Below are 22,843 nucleotides of genomic sequence, written 5' to 3'. Positions count from 1 at the left end.
TAAAACATTTAAATTGGAATGGAGGGAGTATAATATACTAAAATGTCCTTTTGAATCTTATGGTCTTAAACTTGTCACGTATGATGTTTGAATTATCAACTTACTAAATATAGAAAGATACACTGTTTTTGGGACAAACCAAAAAAAGAAAGTAAACACTTCAATTGAGAGGAGGAAGTACTAAATCCTAGATTCGCCTCTGAAGCTAATGGGTTCTGAAGAATCCATTTGTTGTTAGCTAGATCCACCCTTGGTCTTAGTTTGTGGATAGTAACTTTCCTAAAGTCACACAAGTGTGTGGCATAGTGATCAATGAAATGGATTACCCGTAGAATTAGTTGAAGTGTGTGCAAACTGGCTCAGATACCACAGTTATCAAAAAATTTGGTTTGGTGAAAATAGTGACTAATTTAAAAACTTTTCCTATGTAACTCTACTAAATCTTGATCTTTTTTTCTGTTATCTTCTTTGAGTTCTGTGTGTTTTTTGGGTTGTTTGATTAGGGGTGCTAAAGGAAAGAATGGTGGAAGAGGATATGTATGTGTTGGCTCAAATGAGTCTGTGTTATCTGCAGCATCGACCAAACGTTACGTGCATAAGTCCCCAAGTGTTTTGATTGTGCTCCTTTGTTTTTAAAGGTAAAATTGGTCCTATTCGTAATTCCAGTGGTGCTTTAAGCAGCATGCAAAATGTCAAGATGTCTGCAAAAGCGGGTGGTCCTGCTTCAAACGGTGACATTGAGCCATTAAGGGTAAGCATTTGAAAATTTTGACCATTCTCTAGGTTTTGAAATTTATAGATTTTGATTTTCTTCATTTGTATTATTTTAGTATTCTAGTATTGCTTATTCTTAGTTTTCTGTTACTGCTTGTTGTCTCTTCTGTTTCAGTCTTCTTACTATCCTGTTGTGTTACTGCGTATGTTTTCATAATTGTTGTGTTTTGCTTTACTCGAGCCAAGGGTCCATCGGTAACAGCCTCTCTATCTGCCAAGATAGGGGTAAAGTCTGTGTACACTCTATCCTCCCCAGACCCCACTTGTGGGATTACACTGGGTATGTTGTTGTTGTTGATTTAAGTTACATACACATATAATTAAGTGCTGCATGCCTGCGTGGTGATTTCTATGGTTTGATGCAGCGGTGCGTCATATTGGATATTGAAGGAACCACAACGCCCATATCATTTGTTACAGATGTTCTTTTTCCTTATGCGCGTGATAATGTGGGGAGACATTTGGATGCAACATATGATTCAGCAGAAACCCAGGAGGATATTAAGCTACTAAGAGCTCAAGTAAGCTAACTTTCTGAGAAAATTGCTCTGAGAGGAGATTTCATGATAGGTTGTTCTTTGTTTGCACCCCGTACCTCTTCTCTATGGTCATGATTCATTACATATATTATTGCATGCCACGAAATCAGTACCATCCATTTGAATTTCCCACTAGCAAGAAAATAAATGATTTTCTTAAGTACTAACTAGCACATCATCATGCATTTTACACTCACAACAGCACACTGTTATCCATATTCTGACAATAAAACTATGCTGAATGTGCTTTGCTTTTCTGAATTCAATTACACAAGAGAGAGAAATGATGAAAGTGTATTTTTCAACTCATTTGGGTTGCAGACGGGTTGGATAAGGAGGGCATTGAGGAAGGAGTGGTGCTTCTACTGATGAACTTCAATATTTTTAAGATTAGGAATTTGGTTCCTTGGATACGAGGAAGCATTGGACTTGGGTTCAAGTTTTCTTTTTACACGACAATACACATAAAACTAAGATATGAAAACTAAAGCTGAATAAATTTAGAACCCCACTAAATATTTTAAGTAGTAGAATCCACTACTCAGCTGGGTTCTAGATCTTGTCTTTATATATTGTATCCATTATTACGTAAACCCTTTTTTACCAAAGCACGATTCAACATTTGTGACAAGTAGAAACTGACTAGTATACTTGTTGAACTTAAAACTATGCTGAATGTAATTCATAATTAGGTACTATGCTGTAAAGACAACCGAATTTTGCCTCCTTTACATTCTTCTTTCAGGTACAAGAAGACTTGGAAAATGGTGTTGCCGGTGCTATGCCTGTCCCTTCTAATGATGCTGGGAAGGACGAGGTAATTTCAGCTTTAGTAACCAATGTTGAGGCAATGATTAAAGCTGACCGAAAAATTACCGCCTTAAAGGAGTTACAGGTGAGGAGATCGGTGGTGAAATTATTTTGCCCTCATCCCGTCCAAATGTTGAATCCTTTCAAGTTTCAACATATGTTCCTTACAATTTGTGCTTGGCTTCATATTCTATAACACAGGGCCATATATGGCAAACGGGGTTCCAAAATAACGAGTTAGAGGGGGTTGTTTTCGATGATGTGCCTGAAGCTCTTGAGAGATGGGCTGCTTCAGGCATCAAGGTTCCTCTCGTCTTCCCATTGTTTCCGCACTTGTGCATTTCTCTTTTTTAATAAGCTCTAGCTTCATAAAGTTGTAGTTGCAAATGAAGACTTAATGTTGGATTATGATCAAAGGAATTTTTCTTTTATCCCTTATAAAAAAGCACAATGGAAGAACAAGATTGATATAAGGTGATATCTACTAGTTGGGAATAGGTTTTAGATTTGTTGGAGAACGTCTAATATTATTTGGTATGAGATGATATGTGTTGAGCTTTAATAAAGAAGTGAGAATTCATATATATGATCCCAACTGTTGGGGACTGAGACATACTCCTTGTTGTTGTATTAACGGCTTCATCCTGCATTCCTGCTGCATTAAGTGCATTTTTTTTTCATTATCCTTACAAGGTGTATTACAAAGTCTAAAACTTTACCTTATCAAAAAAAGGTGTATTACGAAGTCTATAAACTCTTATAATTCTATCTGCTGGCCAATTTACAAGCTGTTTTGTCCCTAAGGTGTATATATACTCAAGTGGCAGCAGATTGGCACAGAGGCTTTTGTTTGGTTACACAAACTATGGGGACCTAAGAAAATATCTCTGTGGCTTTTTTGATACTACATTAGGGTAAGTTTCTACCTTTCATCTGGCCACATCTCTGATTTTGAAGTGGTATCCTGATCTCTCTTGTCATTGTAAGTAATCCAAATTACTTCTACTTGTTGTAGGAATAAGAAAGAAACTAAAAGCTACCATGAAATTACAGCATCCTTGGGGGTAGATCATCCATCCGAGATTTTGTTCGTGACTGACGTCTATCAAGAAGCCATAGCTGCAAAGGCAGCAGGTAAAATTCTGGTTATTTTATATGAAAACTACTCCTTTTCTAAGTTTCAACCTATTTCCCATCCTACCATTAATACTTGCACAACTTTTATTCTATGCTATACAAGTGCTAAATCAAAATAGTTCTGATAAAGGAAGATGTGCATACTGTTGTAGTTTTTTTCTTTTAGTTTCCCACCTAGTGTCCTGTACCTGCTTTCGGGCTCGATTAATTTGGATTCGCGCCGGGGTAAAGCTCTCCCTACCAAAGCCGATTCCGTTCCTCGGGATCGGACCCAAGATCTTTGGTTAAGGATGGAAGGGTACTAACCACCCCACGACAACCTTTGATGGTGCATACGAATAGTAAATAATTAAGACTGGTTGTTTTCTCAACATGAATGTATAGAACTTGTCTTTATTTAAAAATTAATAAATATAAACTTCAAATAAAATACTAAATCAATCTAATACTATATCAAAAAATATTTTAAAAAAAATTATATAGCGATTAGTAGTGGTTGTGGTGCCGATTAGTGATGGTATTAGCTGATGGTGGTGGTGGTTGTTGTGGATAGTGGTGGTGGTGGTGGCTAGCAATAAGCGCTTAAACAATGGTTCTTGATGGTGGTAGTTGGTGGTGACGGTTGATATTTATGGTGGATGGTATGATAGCTAATGGTAGTGTGAATGACGACGGTATTTAAATCATCACCACCAACCACCATTACCACAACAGCCATCAATCACTATCGACAATCACTTCTATATATCGCCAACCACCGTCGTCATTCACACTACCATTAGCTATCATACCATCCACCATAAATATCAACCGTCACCACCATGATAGCTAATGGTAGTGTGAATGACGACGGTGGTTGGCGATATATAGAAGTGATTGTCGATAGTGATTGATGGCTGTTGTGGTAATGGTGGTTGGTGGTGATGATTTAAATATTGCTCCTTCCTGTTCTTGTTGAAGATTTGCTAATACCCTCCTTATCCAAAAGGCTTGAAAAGGTACTGGCACATACTCAACTTCTGAGATTGAAAATGCTACAGCATGTGCTTAAGAACCATCACAGGTCAGAAGATGTATGGGTTGGTAAGGTGTAAAAACCTATACAATGTTGACAACCAGATGATAAATTTTGGTCTGAGGTTCATAATCGTCCTATTCATCCACGTGTCCTGCAAATATTAAATAATGCAGTATTTTACGGGGTCTACCAAGTAGGACTTATACAGTTAGACCACACACTTATTATAACTCTTGTTGAGAGATGGCGCCCAGAGACGCATACTTTTCACTTGAGAATTGAAGAGGTCACTATTATGCTACAAGATGTTTCTATTCTTTATGCATTGCTGGTAGAGGGAAGACTAGTAGTGGGAATTGATAGTTTAAGGACGGAAGAGCAGTGGCAGGATAATTGTTAGGGAGTTGCTTGGTTTTAGGCCGCACAATGATAATTTAGATGGAAGTAGGCTTGAGTTAGTGCACTGGCCAATCACGTGGAGGCATTCGGTGCGATCCACGATGATACAGATGAGGTAGTTGTGCATTAACTTTCTAGGTGTTACACGATGTTGATGATCGGCAGTACATTGTTCTTAAGACATCAGGAAGTAAGATTAAGTTGATGCAGCTTGATGACATCATCCAAATTGGCACGTATAGTTAGGGCAGTGCTTGAGTCGCGCTAACCGGCCTAAGAAGACTAAGTTATGTGGTTTTCTACTGCTTCTACAAGCAGGAGCAGCTGAAGATGGTTCATCCTATCGACTTCAGGCTAGAGTTGGAACTATTACCTTCTCGTATGAGCCCCATACAGGTGTAAATGGAACGTTAAGCTTAGTTGGACGCATACAGTCCAATATGTGTTGTCGTTTTATCGAGATCAATTAGATAACCTTGTGGACGGACAATTGTTTGGGAGCCATATACTCCGGCTGTGATGGAAAATATTGCAGATTATTGTCGATCAGGAGAATATTTTTGGTGTGTTGTGGTGCCACTGCTATGTTGGGACATAGTGGAGATGCATCAACCCGACAGGGTCCTCAGACAACTCGGAATGTGTCAATACATCTTGTTCCCTGCAGTTTTGAGGACAAACATTACATGCATGACCGTCAACACTGATTGGACTAGACATCATGCAAGTCACATACTTGTCTGGAATGGTCTTGCAAACCATAATTGTGAAGCCTCGTTAGCAGTAGGGATCCTTCCATATGATGACAATTACTTTACGTGGTAATGTTTGATTACTCGACACATTATCGGGAATCCAACATTTCGTGTTCCAAAAGGTATGCATCACTTGCACTAGCATCCGAGGTTATGGGGATTCAGCTGCATATGTTGTATCATTATGAGATTGAAGTGAGACAACGACGGAAGTCATGACAGCTCTACCAGAAGGCAAAAATGCAATTGGCTTGAAGTGGGTATTCAAGACAGTTTGCTGCAGATGGAAGCACAAGTCTCGTCTTGTAGCAAAATGTTATGCGCAACAATATGGTGTTGATTTTGAAGAGATATTTTATCCAATGGCTCGATTTGAAACGGTATATGACTTTTTCTAGCTTGGCTGCATAATTGCAATGACCAGTTTATCAATATGATGTCAAGTCTGCGTTTCTCAATGGAAAGTTACAAGAGGATGTTTATGCAGCACAACCTGTAGGTTTCATAAAGGAGGACGAAGACAAAGGAGTACAAACATAAGAAGGCATTGTATGGACTGAAGCAAGCCCCTAGAGCTTGGTATAGCAGGATTGATAGCTATTTTCAACAAAAGGCATACATGAAGAGTGATTACTTGGAGTTCAAAGAAGCAAGCTACAGTAGCAATGTCAACCTCAGAAGCTGAGCATGTGGCAGCAGCTTGTCAAGCCCTTTGCCTAAGGAGGGTATTAGCCGATCTTCAACAAAAACGGAAGGGAGCAACAGAGATATTTTTGTCAACAACCTCTGTCACAAAGAGCCCAACATTTCACAGCAGGAAGCATATTGATAGATGTTAACATTTCATTCGTGATCCGGTAGCAAAGAAGATTTCGAAGCAGCTGGCATTAAGGCTTTGCCAAAAGAGAAGTTCTGTTATTTTAGAGATTTACTTTGTGTGTGTGACTTTGAATCAAGGGAGGATGTCAAAGATTGTTTTGAAAGTCTGACCAAGAAATAAGGAGTAGGTCCTCGTATTATGCTAAGGTTGTTAGAACTTGTTTCCATGATTTTTGTTAGTTAGATATTTTGCTAATAATTAGCTTAGTAAGTCATTATTGTAGCTAAATATTTGTTATTTGTAAGCCTATAAATTAGGCACTTAGAGTAGTTTGTTCTATTTTAGAAACCTGTCAAGTAAAGAATCTGTGCTTTATTAGATTCTTTCTCTGTTTCTTTTTACTTCTTCCTCAACAAATTTAGTATCACAGCAGGCAAAGGTCCTGTAATCAAATCTCACCTTTGCCCATTATCAAAAAGAATTCCCCCGAAAAAAGAATCAGACCCGCATGTGAGGGGACGTGTTGAGAATATAATCAAGTAAATAAAGTGTGTTCTATCTAACATCTTAATCTTTTAGACGAGATGGTCGCGCCCTTCAACATCAAGTCCTGATGACAACTAAGTGTTCATTTGAACTTGTTTCTGCTACAAGATTGTATCCGATCTTTCATACAATACTTCTTCAGTATGTATATATTTCATTGAAATTTCGAAACCCTTTTCTTCATTCAGGTTTGGAAGTGATAATATCCGTCAGGCCAGGGAATGGACCTCTTCCAGATAATCATGGATTCAGGACAGTCAAGTCCTTTCCAGAGATCTAAAGATGGAATATGTTGCTGTGAGGCATTTTTCCCATCTCCCTCCCCCTGTATGATAGTAATTAATTGTAAAAAAGAAATAACAGTTTACCTCAAGTGCATAATTTTATATATTTCTACTCTTATATTACCGGTCTATCACTCAACAATAATTATTTGTCCCTGACCACGCTCTATAGGGATCATTGAATTAATAGAAATGAAGAGGTTCGTATTAGAAACGACACAAAATAATACCCGCGGGGTGGTAGATTCAATTAGTTGAATTCATAAGCTGAAGTTATATCTTTAATATCAATAGATTTAGCGAGGATATTAATAACCTGACCCAATAGACCTTACTCACGGGTATCTGAGTGATTCTTTCCGTTGCTTTTACCAAACTTATGCTTTTGCTTCCATTTTCAAGTGATGTGACTTTTAAGAGGCGAATCTAAGATTTGAAGATAGTGGGTGCTTCACTGCCTAATGAAGTGTCAAACTTTACTTTTAGTTAATCTTAATTTGAAATTTTGTTTTACTTAAATCCCATCAATTCGTTGAAATTATACTTTGTAAATAGAGCAAAAACAATGTATTTTTGCATATATATAAGTATTTTTTTTTTGGTTTCCCACCCAAGATTCGGTGTTCGCTCGACTATATCAGATTCGCGCCGCGTAGCCCCATTCGGGGGAAGCGCTCCTACCAAGGATTTTTTTATACTCGGGAGCTCGAACCCGTAGGCATTACCTTAAAGAAAACCATCCGCCGACCTCATCCTTTGATGATATATAAATAAGTTATTGAATGCCCTTGGCATAAGAGGTTTTTTTATATCCCCTTATTTGAATTCCCGGTCCCGCCATTGGTTAAGTGCACCAATATTCACTTTCAGAGTTATTTAAATAGAGCAGCAACAACTTAAATTTTTTTTCACAATGATTGACGTGTTAACAACAAATATTGGAATATGTTATATCCCTGCACTGTGTTCGCATACCTTGGTGTGTCAGTGGGTAGTTGCTAAATATAGAGAAGTAATCAAATTTTAGATATTGTAAGCTGTGGTTGTTCCTTAAAATAGGACCCCTAAAAGTAGCATCCATGCAAAGGACTTATCAGTGAGAAATCCTACTGTCGCATGCCCATATTGAATCTGAATATCAATCTTGAATCTTTTTGAAACAATAACAATTACTTTCAAAAAATAAATGAGCAGTATTATAAATCACAAATTTATAGGTTAATGGCATAGATGTTTGTCTCGATGTATCATAAATAAACGCATATTAACAAATCTCTAAGCCCGGTGCACGAAGCATCCCACGTTCACACAGGATTCGCCCAAAGGCCCGACACCAAGGGGGTGTGATGTAGGTGACTCATATCTCTAAGCAAATGTCAAAATTTGTAACTACACTAATAAAACCGAACATGTATGGCTACTCTTTCTGTGAGTATCTAGGACCGACCTCATCTACCAGAAACATTATGAGTTTTCCATCCCTAGCTGCGGATGTGTAAAAAACAGAAAGAAAAATGAATAGAATGACCGAGTTTTCCTTCTTTCACTTCATTCTACTCGACTCAAAACATATCCTAGAGCATATACTTGTATCCCGCGACAAGAAGTAGCAACATCACCAAAGTGGCAGGAGCAGCCCACTGCCAGTAGTTTGTACCCTTTTTGTGCTTCAATATAACTTTAGGAAGCTCCGAGCCTTTTGCACGCGTTGCTCTATGCCTAACATTGGTCTCTTTGTGCTCCTTGACCTTAACTGGTGTTTCAACTTTTTCTTCTGCCCTCCCCTCCTCCTCCTCAGCTGTCTCATTTGGTTCCTCAGTGGGATCCTGACCAGTAACAATAGCACCACTCTTTTTCCTCGCTTTCTTCTCAAGGTTCTGAAAGATGTTAACAACACTAGATAAGTCGAGAGCTAATGTAGATTCATATAATATGAAACTGAAAGAGACAGTAACAGCTTGTTTCGCCAAGCTTCCAAACTATGCTTATTTTGAAAAGTGCTTTTTGTCATAAAGTTCTTTTAGAAAAGTACTTTTGGAGAGTAATAGTTTGCGTGGCTAATCAATTTGAAAAGTACTTTTGCCAATATTAGAGCAGTACTTTGTGCTTGGCCAATGTTTGAAAAGTGCTTCCGGGGAAAAACCACCTTTTTAGCTTTTGAAAAAATGTTTCTGCTACTACTCAAAAGCACTCATTTTTTCCCGAAAAACTTGGCCAAACACGTCAATTTTCTAAAATAAGCACTTTTTTGAAAAAAATTAAGCACTTTTGATTTCCCAAAAGCTTGGATAAACAGGCTATAAAATCATAAGGAATCGTAAGAATAATTACCTTGAGCTTCTTTTCAGCTTCTTTCTGAGCTTTAATTGCTGCTTTAGCAGCCGCTTTCTCAGCCAACTTCTTCTTCCTCTCCATTGCCATCCTATTTTTTGCTATTTCCTCTTCTCTCTTCATCTCTCTAAATTTTTCTTCATCAACTTCGTTTTCTTCGGCATTAGTATCCTCGGGTAGCTTTCCTAAACCATAGACTTCTTCTGCACCATCATCATCAAGAAAGTCCTCTTTTATCGTACTTGTGTTTTTTCCATTTGCATCTTTCAGTTGCTCACTGTTCTCCTCTTTTTGAAATTTCTCCTTTAGAGAAGCATCAAGTTTAGTAGTAGACACGGGCTCTTCCTTTGGTGGAATCGCGTTAGTTCTTGGTGCGATATCTGTTTGTGTCACAGCGGGACTCTCTGGTAACACCAGAGGCTTCTCATCCGGGTTCCTCATCCTACCATCCCTGCTCAACTGCCTAATGTTAAGCGACATCAAAATTCTCCTCTTATAATCATCCCTAAAAGGCTTATTAACACTCCAGAAAGACATGAATTTCTCAACCTATTGAAGGCCAAAAACAATTGTTAACGCAGAAATGGAAAGCAAAAGGAATTTGCATTTAAAAATGGTAAAGGATCCAGCATACCTCGTTCTTTGAAAGTTTTTTAAGGGCTTCAATATCCTTCTTATCCGCAAGCTGTTTGGCTGTCTGTAAAATCGTGGCGTTTTTGTAGAAAGGAGAATTCTGAAAAAAACAAGTTGAAGGACATACTTATAAAAATCAATCTAGACGCTTGTATACGGTGATGAGGAAAATGAAAGCCATTCATACTCAAGAGTGTCCGATGCGCTTGAGAAAATGTTTTCTGATGGATAAGATGATATGAAACCACTGAAATTAGCTATGAATATGTTGCTAATCTGTCTCTTAATAGGAGTAGCAAGGGATTTTGCTGTTTAGCTATAGAATTTGTCCGTTGCTAATTCCTATTTTTTTAAGTAGTGTAACATCTACCTTGAGATGTAAATTCCGTCACTAGCTTATGATAGAACGACATACAGCACAAAAGACAAGCTCGTGATCACACAAATGTTTAACTTAATGAGACGCCTTTTTCTCTATAAAGTTTCTCACAACCCATAATGGTTAAGCAGTACTCATGAAGTGTTTATCTAAAACCATAAAAGATATCTAACTAATTGCTCAAGAAAGAACTTGGGGCAAATAAATTCCAAAGGATTATTTTCATCAGAAGCGAACAATACACAAAAGTGCTTATTATTATTATTTTTTTTTAAAAAGTGTTCCTTTTAGAGAGTTGAGGTGCTTGGCCACGCTTTTATGAAAATAGTTAAGTGTTTTTGATTAGTGGCAGAAGTGTTTCAGAAGCTGAAAAAAATAGTTTTTCCCTAAAAGCTATGGAACCTTAGCCAAACACATATACTGCCTAATATAGGCAAAAGTGTTTTTCAAACTGATTAGCCAAACACAAGCTGCGATTCTCCGGAAAAAATAAGCAGTTTTTAGAAGCTTGGTCAACAGACTATCAGTCAACAAGGAAGGCAGAAAAACATACCCCTTCATCACGTTGTTTTCTCAATTCCAGAATATGTTTGTAAGTGCTTTCTCTTTTCTGCACTACTTCCTTCAATTCCTCATCCAACGACTTGATCTGCTTGGTCACGTCATCGATGTGTTCATTGAGTATCTTCAGCTTGGCCTTTACCGCCTGTTGCTCCTTACGGACTCCATCCAAGTCAACACTCATAAGCTACATTGTATGAAGCAATTTAAGAGTTATTAGTCACCCAGAGATGCCAATAGAAAGGCCAATTTATTATTGGGTTAATTACACTAAACACCCTTATAATATGACTCAGTTTTGGATACACCCCCTGTATTTTAAATAATACACTTACACCCCCTATATTATGGAAATCCTATATATCCGAAACTAAAGTGTATTAAACTATAATTATTAAAAAGTAAATTACACTTCCATAAAAGTAAGCAAATAAAGATCAGAGCCTTACTTTGACCTGGTTTTGAATTGATTCTTTGTCACCTTTAGCAGAAATTCTTTTAACATCTTCCCTTGTTCCTTCAAGTTGCTTGATTTCCCTGACAATTTGCTTCTCTTCGTTTAGAGGAATGCTTTCATGTTGAATGTGGTACTGCAGACTTTTGATCTAATGAATTTCAAACATTAAAAAAAATATTTCCATCATGTGCTTTTCAATTACTTGATTGATGAAGTTAAGCAAAAGCGAGAAAGAAAAAGAGTGAAGAAAAACCAACAAACTTAAGAAGCTAAAGAACCAAAAAGGGGGAAATAGAGACTAAAGCTTACAAGATTGTTAAGCTCCTCCTCAGATGAACACAGACGATAACCCCTCTCTCCGCCAGTATTCCTAGCACCACGGAGCTCGCCCAAGGCATCCTGCAGTGGTTTGACTTCCTTTCTTTTATTATCAATCTTTGTCCAAAACTGCTGATTCTCAGCACTTAGAGATTTCCTTTGCTCAATAAGCTGTGATCTATCTGCCTGCAGATAAGGATTTATTTAATTAGTTTTACTGTACCCTCTCTAAAGAAGAGTTCAAGAGAACCTGCAGCTTACTTAAGAGCCGGTGAAAAGGTAATATATGCTGTCAAAGTTCTCTATAACAGCATCGTTTTTGGCTGCTATAGCGAAATGCTGTTATAGAAAACATATAATATAACATAACATGAAAGATCATCCAATATAAACATGGTTGTTATAGTGAAATGTTGTTATAGAGAATGGTTGTTATAGAGAGGTTTTGATTGTGACATGATACTTCTATTGACGTGAAGCGTTAAGGGAAATTTGAATTGCAGGATTTAAAACCATTGATTTTGAAAAGGGATTTAATATTGAAAATAAAGCTGTTTTACACTTCTATATATGTATACACATCCCTATTCATGTTTGACTGGTAACGGTTCCAAGTTCTAATTAGTAGACAGCAACGCAATGATAGCTAATTAGATTAGCAAGTTGCTGAGAATTGAATATGTTTCGACTTCTAATTCCAGTCTTTCATTTATCTGGTTTTCATTTACTTCTGAAACTTATCTTCATTTATTTGATACAGGTGTGAATGTTTTCAAAGTAGCATACCAATCTTAAGTCACATTTTCAAACCAATGGAAATTAATTTCCTAAAATATAGTAGGGGATCATTTGGTTGCTGGTTAGAGTTATGCAGGTACTAGTAATATAGGGATTAGTTATGCAAGGTTTAATTATTCATGTATTACTAATTCATGTATCCGTTATTCCATCTCCTGCAGGCATAAACTAAATTGACTCACAACTTATATATGTTTTAGTCATGCGAGATTGTAAGCTGGTAACCAAACACCATGTTTTGTGTGCTGAATTTTATACATAGCAACTAAAATGCTACCAAACATGGTACTAGTTATGCTGATTAATACATGAATAATTCACTTCCTAACCACCGATTGAACAACCCCTAAGTTTATATTGTTTGCATGAATGTTGTAATATAAAGACACTTAAGCACACCATACAGGTAATATAAGGACACTTAAGCACACCATACAGGTATTCTGGTCGTAGCCTCGAAACCATTTTCTCTATGTTTCTTGCATTTGTCGATTTCCTTTTTTCTTTTCTTTTGGATCTAAAAGCATCAAGTAGAAGGAAGCACAGCGAAAGTATTACAACCAACACAAAGTGATAGAAATAAATTGAATTCTTTCAGTCTTCATTCAAAAGAAGATATCAGTAAACTCACCCTTCTGGCCTTTAATTTTTCAATAATCACTGATCTTGCTTTGTTCTTTTTCTGTAGCTCGATATCGGCCTGTTCAAATTTGGACTTCAGCTTTTGATCTTCAAATCTCCGATATTTGACAATGTAGAAAGAATGGACCCACCTTTTCTCAGGCCATTCATCAACTGCATTCTCCTGGAGGCCAAATTTTGTGGGATCGTTAAGTCCTCCTACATTATTCATTTTCCCATTTTCTTTCGGAATATTGTTCTGTTCAACACTGGTTTCAGTTGGAAAGTGTGCTAACTGAGATTCCACCTGTATAACCATGATTTCACTAGAGTATAAACCAGAAATTGCCTTCAACTATCTCCGATCCTGACGTAAATAAAACATATATTAGTTATGAAATAATATCAGAATAGTAATGGGTCCAGGATATACAATAAAAATTGGCGGGATAAAAGAGCAACATGAGCAGAAATTATATGACTTACAGACACTACATAATCAATTCACACTGAACTTTCTTGTCAAATAAATAACTAGCTGACACTAGATTTTTTCGTGTAGAAGACTTGTACATGACTAATATTGAGATGTGAAATTCAGCAGAACAAAAAGAAAAGACACTTTCAACTAGCATAATTCTGCACAGACCCATGATCCAATTTACAACCAAATAAAATAACTAATATTGATATATATATATATATATCTATACATACATACAAACACACACAAAAAGATTGGATAGACCTTTGTGTAAGACCTGATCTAGCATATCTAAAAAGCTACTACCTGAGCTCCTCACTGTATGCCACATTCTTTGTTTTTTTCAACTCTGTGCCACTTTCAACATAACAAAACTCAAAGAGCTCAGTGACACAAATAAATTGATACAACACAAATATATCAGTGTCTAAACCGCAAAAGCATTACTTCACATACACAAAAAGATTGGAAAGGACAAAGATAATTTCATAAACCCATAGTGAACGAGCAGGCGGAGCCAGCATTATGGTTACAGGGTTGTAGCTTAGGCTCAAACCCTGTGTTTGTGTTCAAAAAATCATTTAATAGGTATAAATAATCTATTTAGACCCAATAAGCAAAAATAATTGTGATTCAGAACTCATAAACTAAAAATTCTAGCTCCACCTCTGTTAACAAGTAAAAAAAACAGTACTCCCATGAATATCACAAATAGCAAGTATTAGTAAACATTACATTTTTTTTAATAAAGACAACATGCATTGGATACGAATACATGTACCTGAATATCAGAGATACAACAGAATCATCCATAGAAATCAAGAAGCACACATGCATTACAATAAATAAGTTCAAATAGCCAATACTAACTCAAATTTTGCACCGTTTTATTCAATATTCCATGATTTAACTTCTCGATAGCTAGGGAAAATTGCCAAAAATAATCAGGTATCAAAAATTAAAAAAAGATCAATTTTTATTGAAAAAATTACCTTAAAACCCATATCTCATATTGTAGTAAATTTAAAGAAAAGGGACGAGTGCAATGTTAAAGTATTGATATCAGTACGTGACTAAATTACGGAAACTGATTGAAGGAAGAGAAAAAAAACTTGAATGGCAGAGACTTACCACTTACTAGTAATTGAAAAAAATAATAATTAAAAGCAAATAATTTTCAGACTCTTCCAATTGGAGAGTGCAGTGAGAAAGAGAAACAAGTTAGACACAAGCAGATATCTATTTCTTTTTCTGTTTTGGTCAGGTTAGCAATGGTGAGAAAAAAATACTTAGCTAAATAGATTAAATAAGAGATACAACAGAATCATGGAGGTTTTAGACTTTGTATTCATGTAGGTAATAGGAATGGGAAGATATTCCTTTTTTGTTTAGTTTAAGGATGTAATCTAGATTCGTGTCGTATGGGACGAATGAGCTAATAGTGATCAGGTATCAGAAATTAAAAAAAGATCAAATTTTTGTTGAAAAAATTTTAAATTTTCTTAAAACCCATATCTCATATTGTAGTAAAAATTTTAAAAAAAATTCGCAATGTTAAATTTGATATCAGTACGTGACTAAATTACAAACTGATTGAAGGAATTAGACAAAAAATGCTTGAATGGCAGATACTTACCACTTACTAGTAATTGAAAAAAAAAAAAAAATTAAAAGCAAATAATTTTCAGACTCTTCCAATTATGCCGAGTGCAGGGAAACTTTTATGACACAAGCAGTAGACACAAGCAGCTATCTATTTCTTTTTCTGTTTTAGTCAGGTTAGCAATGGTGAGAAAGAAATACTTAGCTAAATAGATTAAAGTAAGAGGAAAGAGAATCATGGAGGTTTTAGACTTTGTATTCATGTAGGTAATAGGAATGGGAAGATATTCCTTTTTTGTTTAGTTTAAGGATGTAATCTAGATTTCGTGTGAGGGGACGAAAGACCACCTAAACTAGTGACGGGCAAAAAAATGTTCAAGATTTCAAGAAGATGGGTTCACCATTAGCTATTAGGGTTTTCATTTTTTTTTTTTGTCTTTGGTTCGTTTCAGCTTAGTGCCTATGAGGTTTTTTTTTTGTTTTTTTTGCCTTTTGGGACTTGGATAATTAGAAATAAAGGGAAAAAAAGTCATTAGATTAGATGTAATATAAAAAAGAAACACGTTTTTTACCCCGAAACCTTGACGAACTAAACACAGCCCTTAACCAGTGTTCCACTCGACCTGGTTTGACCATGTGTTCCTTCAGTTAATATTAGATATATTTTCAGCATTATACACATAATATATCGAGTTTAATCGAGTGATCATGTGTTCACGTGACCCAAATTTTAAGCATAAATTCGCCTCCGGTGATGGGGGGATTAATTTCTGTTATTTGGTTATAATCATCTAATTCAAATTCATGTCGCATGGGACGTTTGCTAATAAAAACGGGTATCCATTTTTGTTGATTAGTTTAACTATCTAATACAATTTCATGTCACGTGGGATGATTGAGCATAATAGAATGGGGGATGAAACTTTTTTATTTATTTATTTAATTATGTAATACAGATTCATGTTACGTGGGATACCTGAGTTCATATTCATAAGCGTACTCTAATAAAAGGATGTGAGAATATTATTTTTCTCTTTGCAAAGTATGGGAGGAAATGCTATATCGATCTCAAAAAAAAAAAGATAATTACAGTCTCCACCTACCAAAGTTAATTTGTTATTTAGCCGCATTATTTTTTATTTAGCCGGTTTAGTGGCAGCTTTCATATTTTAGCCGTTTATTTTTTATTAAATTATTAATGCTCTTAATTTAAGTTTTTGGAACTCTACTAAAACAAAAAAAGAAATCAAGTTTGCTCATCTCACTTAACGTGATTGAATCTATTATGGATTGAATAAATTTAAGAAACTAGATAAAAACTTTTAGAATTAAAATATTTAAAATATAATGTTATGGTCAAATAGTAAAAGTATCACATAAGGTGAATTAATTTAGTTTACAGATTAATTATGCATGAAATAAAATACATATACATAAATTGTTGTGTTTTTTCTTTCTTTTTTTTTTTTTTTTTCGGAGAAAGTGTGATGTTTTCCCGGAAGTCAGTTAACAGAAAATAGCTCAACGAAACCAAATTGAAGAGGCTTTTCTTCTCTTTCACGTCCATTTTCATTCTTCTCCTTCATTTCATTCTTGGACGTGTACAAAATAAAAAAGGAGCATATTTTTTCAAGATTTAACCCAAACCCATTTATGAATTCTCCAATTTAAAGGTACCTTTTTTAAAAATTATTTTACGTGTTTTTATAACGACAGAGGCAGATCCAGGATATAAGCAATAATCGGTATAACTCAGACTAATTAAATACATGCATGTAGAATTTTTTTTTTTAAAAAAAAAATGAAAAGTGTGTGTATATATGAAAAGGTGCAGCCATTGATTTTATTTAGTCTTTATTTGTCTTGCTAGACAGAATTCTGGATTTTTTTTCTGGAATTATTTATTAGATTCTGTTTTTTGTGACCCCTTTTGGGGATTTAGAGAAATTGCCAAATGAATTGAAGAGTATATAAGATTTTAGCTTAGGACAATTCTATTGGCCTATGTTATTGCTTTCTTTGATCCTAAATGCAGTCCTGATGTTAACATTCTGGCCTTATTCTACTAAAAAGATGCATTTGAATGTTTACTTATGTTTGTTTCCGTTATCAAAAAAGATTCATTTGGATGTCCACCATTTGGAATATAGTATATTTGAAGAAATTGTTTTATATTTTGAAACCTGTAATGTTCGGCTTAGCTCGCACACTTCTTGACTGATTCCACGGGGTACCTGCTATCTCCCACTTACACAGATATTGGGTAACTTTGTACCTCATGGTAGCCAGTTCATTGACCACGTACTAAACACACCTTTAGGTGCGCGATTCTTGGAATATAGTATAGTTGAACGTTAGCGTGTTTACCATCAGTGGCGGAGCCACCTTTGCTGACTTTGTGGATGTGTTAAAAAATTTTATACGTATATATACTATATACTGGATCCCCTTAGCTTCTTCGTATATTGAATTCCTTTAGTGAAAATCCTAGCTCCGCCAGTGTTTACAGTAGTAGGAGTTATGTTTTGTCTTTCTACCAACTTTTAGCTCATGGACAGTTTAACGGTTCATTAAGAAATTTTCTTCACCATTTTAATTTAAATAATGCTGATGCTGATCTTTGATGTGGTTGTTTTTTATTCAACAGAATATGCAGAGATGTATAAGATAGGGGATCAATTTGAAGACGGCAATCCTTGAAAACCAATAACTATCAACAATAGGAACCTCTCATCAACGAGGGGCTCGATTGAGAGGCCTTTAGGTTCGCGGTTGCCTAGTAAATGAGAGTTGAGTTTGATGTGAAGAAATCTAGTAAGGCGGAGTGCATGATTGTCATGTTCCATTGATAAACCGTCAGATTGAACTTCCAATGTTGAGATAACAGAGGCGGATAATCCACCTATTGTCAATCGTTCCTTCAGGGATATACTGAAGGACCGAGTGGTCAAAAGCAACAGAGTGTAAATCTCTTGAAGTTTTTCCTAGGTCGGTTCAAATCCTGCCTCTACCGCTTGTTTATTTGTCGTAGACTTAAGAGAAGAGAAAATAGACTCATTCATTTAGCGTACATGATAAGGTTTAAGCAATGAGATCGTTTAACGTGGAGAAAAGATGGATATTTCCTCTTATTATAAGCTCACTTGTGTCTGTTTTCCTTCTTGCAACCGCCTTCGACATGGGCCTCATTTCCTCATTGCATACGCTCAATTCTGTCTTCTCAATTTTCCCATCCCATGCTATGGCAAATCAAACTAGCTCGTATTATGGCGAAGTAAAAGTTCAGCAAGTTCCAAGTCCTCCTCCACCTCCTCCGCCTCCTCCACCACCTTCTCCACCACCACCACCTCCTCCTCCACCGCGTTTTGCTTATTTGATATCCGGATCGAATGGTGATCTAGATCAACTTTGGAGAACGTTGAAATCGCTGTATCATCCGTGGAATTATTACGTCGTTCACCTGGACCTAAAATCATCGGCGGAGGAGAGACTAGAACTTGCCTCAAGAGTTGCAAAAGAACCTGTTTTTGTGAAAATTGGAAACGTGTACGTGATTAAGAAAGCAAACATGGTGACCTACCGCGGTCCAACGATGGTCTCAAACACGCTTCATGCCGCCTCTATTCTCCTGAAGAAGTATAAGCATTGGGATTGGTTTATTAACTTGAGTGCTTCTGACTATCCCCTGCTAACTCAAGACGGTTAGTTCTCTTGTTTCTTAACACTCATACTAGAAATCTATGTTGCTCGGACTCTCCAAAATGTCATTGCACCCGTTTCAGATCTTCCAAGAATGCACTATATTTTGAGGATCCAACAAACACTTGTCTACATTTTTGAAGAATCCGAGAAACATAGCTAGAATACACCATAATCTATGTTGCTTGGACCCTCTAAGATTTGTTCACACCCATGTCGGATCCTCCAAAATGCTCTACTTTTGGAGGATCCGACATGCACCTGTCGATATTTTTTAAGAATCCAAGCAACACAGCTAGACCATAATCTATGTTGCTCGGACCCTCCAAGATTTTTTGCACCCCTGTCGGATCCTCAAAAAAAGCACTACTTTTGGAGGATCTGACACGTACCTATCGATATTTTTGAAGATTCCTGGGAGTATAGCTGGAAATACACCATACTGTATCGAACCCTCAAACATTTTTTGCACCCGTGTCGGATCTTCCAAGAATGCACTAGTTTTGGAGAATCTGATACACAGCTATCGACATTTTTGAAGAGTCCGAGCAACATGTCTAGAAATACACCATAATCTTTTGGTCACAACTTAGTCCTGATTAGTCATTGTTCTGTTTTCTTTACTTGAAGGTGAAATGTGATTTATGCTATTGCTTTACAGATCTTCTCTACACATTTTCTCAATTAAAACGCGACTTTAATTTCATCGAGCACACGAGCCGGTTGAGATGGAAAGAGTATGTTCCCTTTTATCTGATCAGTCTCTCAATTTGGCTTTTGCTGTATTTGCCGTACATTCTTTAATTTTTAATGTCACCTGATTTATCCTTTTGCAGGTCACAAAGGGCAATGCCGCTTATTATAGACCCCGGACTCTATCAGAATACTAAGTCTGATATATTTTGGGTGTCACCAAGAAGAACTCTTCCCACATCATTTAGACTCTTCACTGGTTAGATTTTAACAGTTAAATCTGCATACTTTAAGCATTATGCAAATAGAAAGTGCAATAACGTCAAAAATATTCGATCCCATATAATTTTAGGTTGTTGTTGTGGGCTTTCTCATTGTCCTAGAATCTAATATGTGAAAACATTTAACCATTTAATTATGGCAGCTAGAGAAACTAAGGCGTATTTTTTGTTGTTTTAAAGATTAAAGAAACTAAACTACCGGTACTACTCTCAGTCCAAAACTTATTGAGTTGAAAAAGCACCGAGTTAAGACGCATTTGACACCCGTCTTCAGTCTTTAAATGTGAATGATATCGATATGCATATTTAGTATTGCCGTCTGAAAAATTTTGCACAAATACAGCTCAGTCTGCAAAATGTGTTTCAGTGCTGAAGCTTTCTTGTCAAGCTGAATCCAAAACGAATTGTTTCCATTGAACTTGAATATTGATCAAGGTTATACAGATACTTGATGCCACGTACTCTACTATTTTGTTTGTAAAACATCACTAAGCAAATTTACCAATCGTATATAGAGATGGAAATGAATTTGTTAGAATCTGACAGAGGCGGAGCTAGAATTTGAGTTATGGATTCTGAATTCTAGAAAAGACAACTTACTAGTTCTGGATAAATTAATTCTACATATTAAGTAGATTTTTTAGATTAATACAAGGTCTAGACAAAGCTATTGGGTTCTGACGACCCCGTAAGCAGGTAGCTCCAACCTGGATATTCTGCGGAGCTAGGGTGAACCCCCTTCTCTGAAAAATTACAATGTATATATAAGATTAAGATTATTTTTTATGTATCTATAGTATATATTGAATCCTCTTGGCTTCTTCATATCATTACATCTTTATATTTTGAATACCTCACTAAGAATCCTAGTTCCGCCACTACCTAGATATGGTATTTCTGGGACTAAGAGTACACCCCATCCGCACCATCTGCCTGGACCATCAAGTGAACTATTGAATTGATTTGGAATCACCATATTTATGCTCTTTTCCATTTTTGCAATTATAAACAACAACTGCTACGCCTCAATCCCAAGCCTAAGGTCGACTATTTGAATGCTCACTGACCATGTTAAAATTTTGATATAGGCTCAGCTTGGACGGTCCTCTCGCGTGCATTTGTGGAGTATTGCATATGGGGTTGGGATAATCTTCCAAGGACTCTACTTATGTACTACTCAAATTTCGTGTCCTCTCCTGAAGGCTACTTTCAGACTGTTGTATGCAATGCCCCTGAATTTTCATCAACAGTTATTAACCATGACTTACACTATATTTCTTGGGATATCCCTCCAAAACAACATCCACACATTCTATCACTCAATGACATTGGAAAAATGATAGCAAGTGGGGCCGCGTTCGCACGCAAGTTCAAGAAAGATGATCCGGCTATGGACAAGATCGATCAAGAATTTCTACATCGGGGGAATGGTAGCTTCACGCCGGGTGGTTGGTGCGCGGGAATTCAAATGTGTTCGGAAGTTGGGAATCCGGCAAAGCTTAGACCGGGTCCCGGGGCTCAGAGGCTTCGACGTCTCATCGATAGATTAGTTGACACAGCTAGTCAGAACCAGTGTAAGTAGATTTTTTTTTGGTTATACTTTTGCTGGTTCATGATCAAAAGAGTATAAAGTCCATGGAGAGATTCTTTTTTGTTATACTCATTGTACTAATTTTGGGTGGTGCTGTTTTTGGAACTACACAAGTCTGGAAAACTGATTTATCTTTAATTTTGACCTCACCTCTATGATTTTTAATTGCCTATAATGAATTCTGAACTGGTGCTATCTGTCAAATTCTGAACTGGTGCTATCTGTCAAATTATATTAATGGTGTGAAAAATATTTATACTGTCAGCACGAATAACTTAAATCCATTTTCATTTTCAATTTTATAATACTAATTCCTCTGGCCCCTCACGTGTTCCAGCCCCACTCACGCCGACCGTCTCTCATCCTAATTCCGGCATAGAAGGACCGTGATATCTTTGTTTGATGAAAAATTTTTGTTAAACGTGCGTACTTTCTGTAACAACTAGAGCTTTTAGATGAAATAGTCACACGATTTATCTGGCATCCTAGCTCGGCGCGTGAACCCATATCAAATTTCCGTCTTCTCCCTGATATCAAAGAAAACCAAAATGCAAAGCGAACTGAAAATAAAGAGCAGCAAAGATCAGCTTGAGAGTGAGCCTTACGCAACGTGAATCCAAATTAATCGGATCTCAAAGTGACTAGGTCACTGGGTGGGGAGAAAAAGCTAACATGAGTTGCTATTGTGGCATTATTCATAATTTGTATAGATATCAGGTTTTTAACTTGGACCATGGTGGCATTACAAATTTACTTTGTACTATATATTCCAAGCAAGTTTTTTTTTCTTTTTCTTTTTCTTGTGGGATTATGCTGGGTATGTTGTTGTTGTTGTTGATTCCAAGCAAGTTTTTCTCCTCTTTTATCTTTCCTTTCTCACTATTCAGAGTCCACATTTTTTTTTTGTTATAATAAAGTTGAAACTAGCTTATAATGAATTCTGAACTGGTGCTATCTGTCAAATTATATTAACGGCGTGAAAAATATTTATACTGTCAGTGCGAATAACTTCAATCCATTTTCGTTTTCAATGTTATAATACTACTTCCTCTGGCCCCTCACGTGTTCCAGCCCCACTCAGGCCGTCCGTCTCTCATCCTAATTCCGGCATAGAAGGACAGTGATATCTTTGTTTGATGATAAAATTTTGTTAAACATGCATACTTTCTGTAACAACTAGAGCTTTTAGATGAAATAGTCATACGATTCACCTGGCATCCTAGCTTGGCGCGTGAACCCATATCAAATTTCCGTCTTCTCTCTGATATCAAGAAAACCAAAATGCCAAGCAAACTGAAAATAAAGAGCTGCAA

At 36.4% G+C, this 22,843-nt stretch overlaps 3 protein-coding genes across 4 annotated transcripts; 2 read left to right on the top strand and 1 right to left on the bottom strand.

Annotated features, from left to right (window-relative positions):
* The first annotated feature begins 506 nt into the window (after window positions 1-506).
* On the top strand, window positions 507-7,207 carry LOC132053256 (probable bifunctional methylthioribulose-1-phosphate dehydratase/enolase-phosphatase E1 1). Its single transcript, XM_059445206.1, has 7 exons — window positions 507-751; window positions 1,140-1,295; window positions 2,059-2,208; window positions 2,325-2,426; window positions 2,928-3,037; window positions 3,139-3,257; window positions 6,987-7,207. The coding sequence occupies exons 1-7, from the start codon at window positions 683-685 to the stop codon at window positions 7,076-7,078; spliced, it is 798 nt and encodes a 265-aa protein (XP_059301189.1). The 5' UTR covers window positions 507-682; the 3' UTR covers window positions 7,079-7,207.
* Window positions 7,208-8,267: 1,060 nt separating this feature from the next.
* Window positions 8,268-13,764, bottom strand: LOC132054764 (proton pump-interactor 1-like). Its single transcript, XM_059446735.1, has 7 exons — window positions 13,191-13,764; window positions 11,753-11,947; window positions 11,436-11,591; window positions 10,979-11,173; window positions 10,048-10,146; window positions 9,414-9,962; window positions 8,268-8,959 (listed from the first exon to the last, which is right to left on the bottom strand). The coding sequence occupies exons 1-7, from the start codon at window positions 13,497-13,499 to the stop codon at window positions 8,657-8,659; spliced, it is 1,806 nt and encodes a 601-aa protein (XP_059302718.1). The 5' UTR covers window positions 13,500-13,764; the 3' UTR covers window positions 8,268-8,656.
* Window positions 13,765-16,735: 2,971 nt separating this feature from the next.
* On the top strand, window positions 16,736-21,710 carry LOC132054763 (beta-glucuronosyltransferase GlcAT14B-like). 2 transcript variants are annotated; one of them, XM_059446734.1, is made up of 5 exons: window positions 16,736-16,939; window positions 17,914-18,967; window positions 19,627-19,702; window positions 19,802-19,917; window positions 21,034-21,710. In XM_059446734.1, exons 2-5 carry the CDS (start codon window positions 18,355-18,357, stop codon window positions 21,519-21,521), a joined length of 1,293 nt encoding a protein of 430 aa, XP_059302717.1. In that variant the 5' UTR covers window positions 16,736-16,939; window positions 17,914-18,354; the 3' UTR covers window positions 21,522-21,710. The 2 variants fall into 2 exon arrangements, with proteins under 2 accessions (XP_059302717.1, XP_059302715.1); XM_059446732.1 differs by having other exon boundaries at window positions 16,738-16,939; window positions 21,028-21,710.
* Window positions 21,711-22,843: the final 1,133 nt, after the last annotated feature.

Source organism: Lycium ferocissimum, chromosome 4 (genome assembly GCF_029784015.1).
Source record: "Lycium ferocissimum isolate CSIRO_LF1 chromosome 4, AGI_CSIRO_Lferr_CH_V1, whole genome shotgun sequence".
In the NCBI taxonomy this organism is placed as follows: Eukaryota; Viridiplantae; Streptophyta; class Magnoliopsida; order Solanales; family Solanaceae; genus Lycium; species Lycium ferocissimum.
Note: the sequence above shows the minus strand (reverse complement) of the source record. Positions and strands in the feature narration are given on the sequence as shown.

Excerpts from the sequence above, each read along its gene's own strand:
- LOC132053256 (XM_059445206.1), top strand. The coding sequence starts at position 683 with ATGCAAAATGTCAAGATGTCTGCAAAAGCGGGTGGTCCTGCTTCAAAC. Across the intron at positions 2,209-2,324 it reads CCGCCTTAAAGGAGTTACAG|GGCCATATATGGCAAACGGG; the intron begins GTGAGGAGATCG and ends TCTATAACACAG. Across the intron at positions 3,038-3,138 it reads TTTTTTGATACTACATTAGG|GAATAAGAAAGAAACTAAAA; the intron begins GTAAGTTTCTAC and ends TACTTGTTGTAG.
- LOC132054764 (XM_059446735.1), bottom strand. The coding sequence starts at position 13,499 with ATGGTTATACAGGTGGAATCTCAGTTAGCACACTTTCCAACTGAAACC. Across the intron at positions 11,592-11,752 it reads AGGAGGAGCTTAACAATCTT|ATCAAAAGTCTGCAGTACCA; the intron begins GTAAGCTTTAGT and ends GAAATTCATTAG. Across the intron at positions 11,174-11,435 it reads CAATTCAAAACCAGGTCAAA|CTTATGAGTGTTGACTTGGA; the intron begins GTAAGGCTCTGA and ends CATACAATGTAG.
- LOC132054763 (XM_059446732.1), top strand. The coding sequence starts at position 18,355 with ATGAGATCGTTTAACGTGGAGAAAAGATGGATATTTCCTCTTATTATA. Across the intron at positions 18,968-19,626 it reads TCCCCTGCTAACTCAAGACG|ATCTTCTCTACACATTTTCT; the intron begins GTTAGTTCTCTT and ends ATTGCTTTACAG. Across the intron at positions 19,703-19,801 it reads AGCCGGTTGAGATGGAAAGA|GTCACAAAGGGCAATGCCGC; the intron begins GTATGTTCCCTT and ends ATCCTTTTGCAG.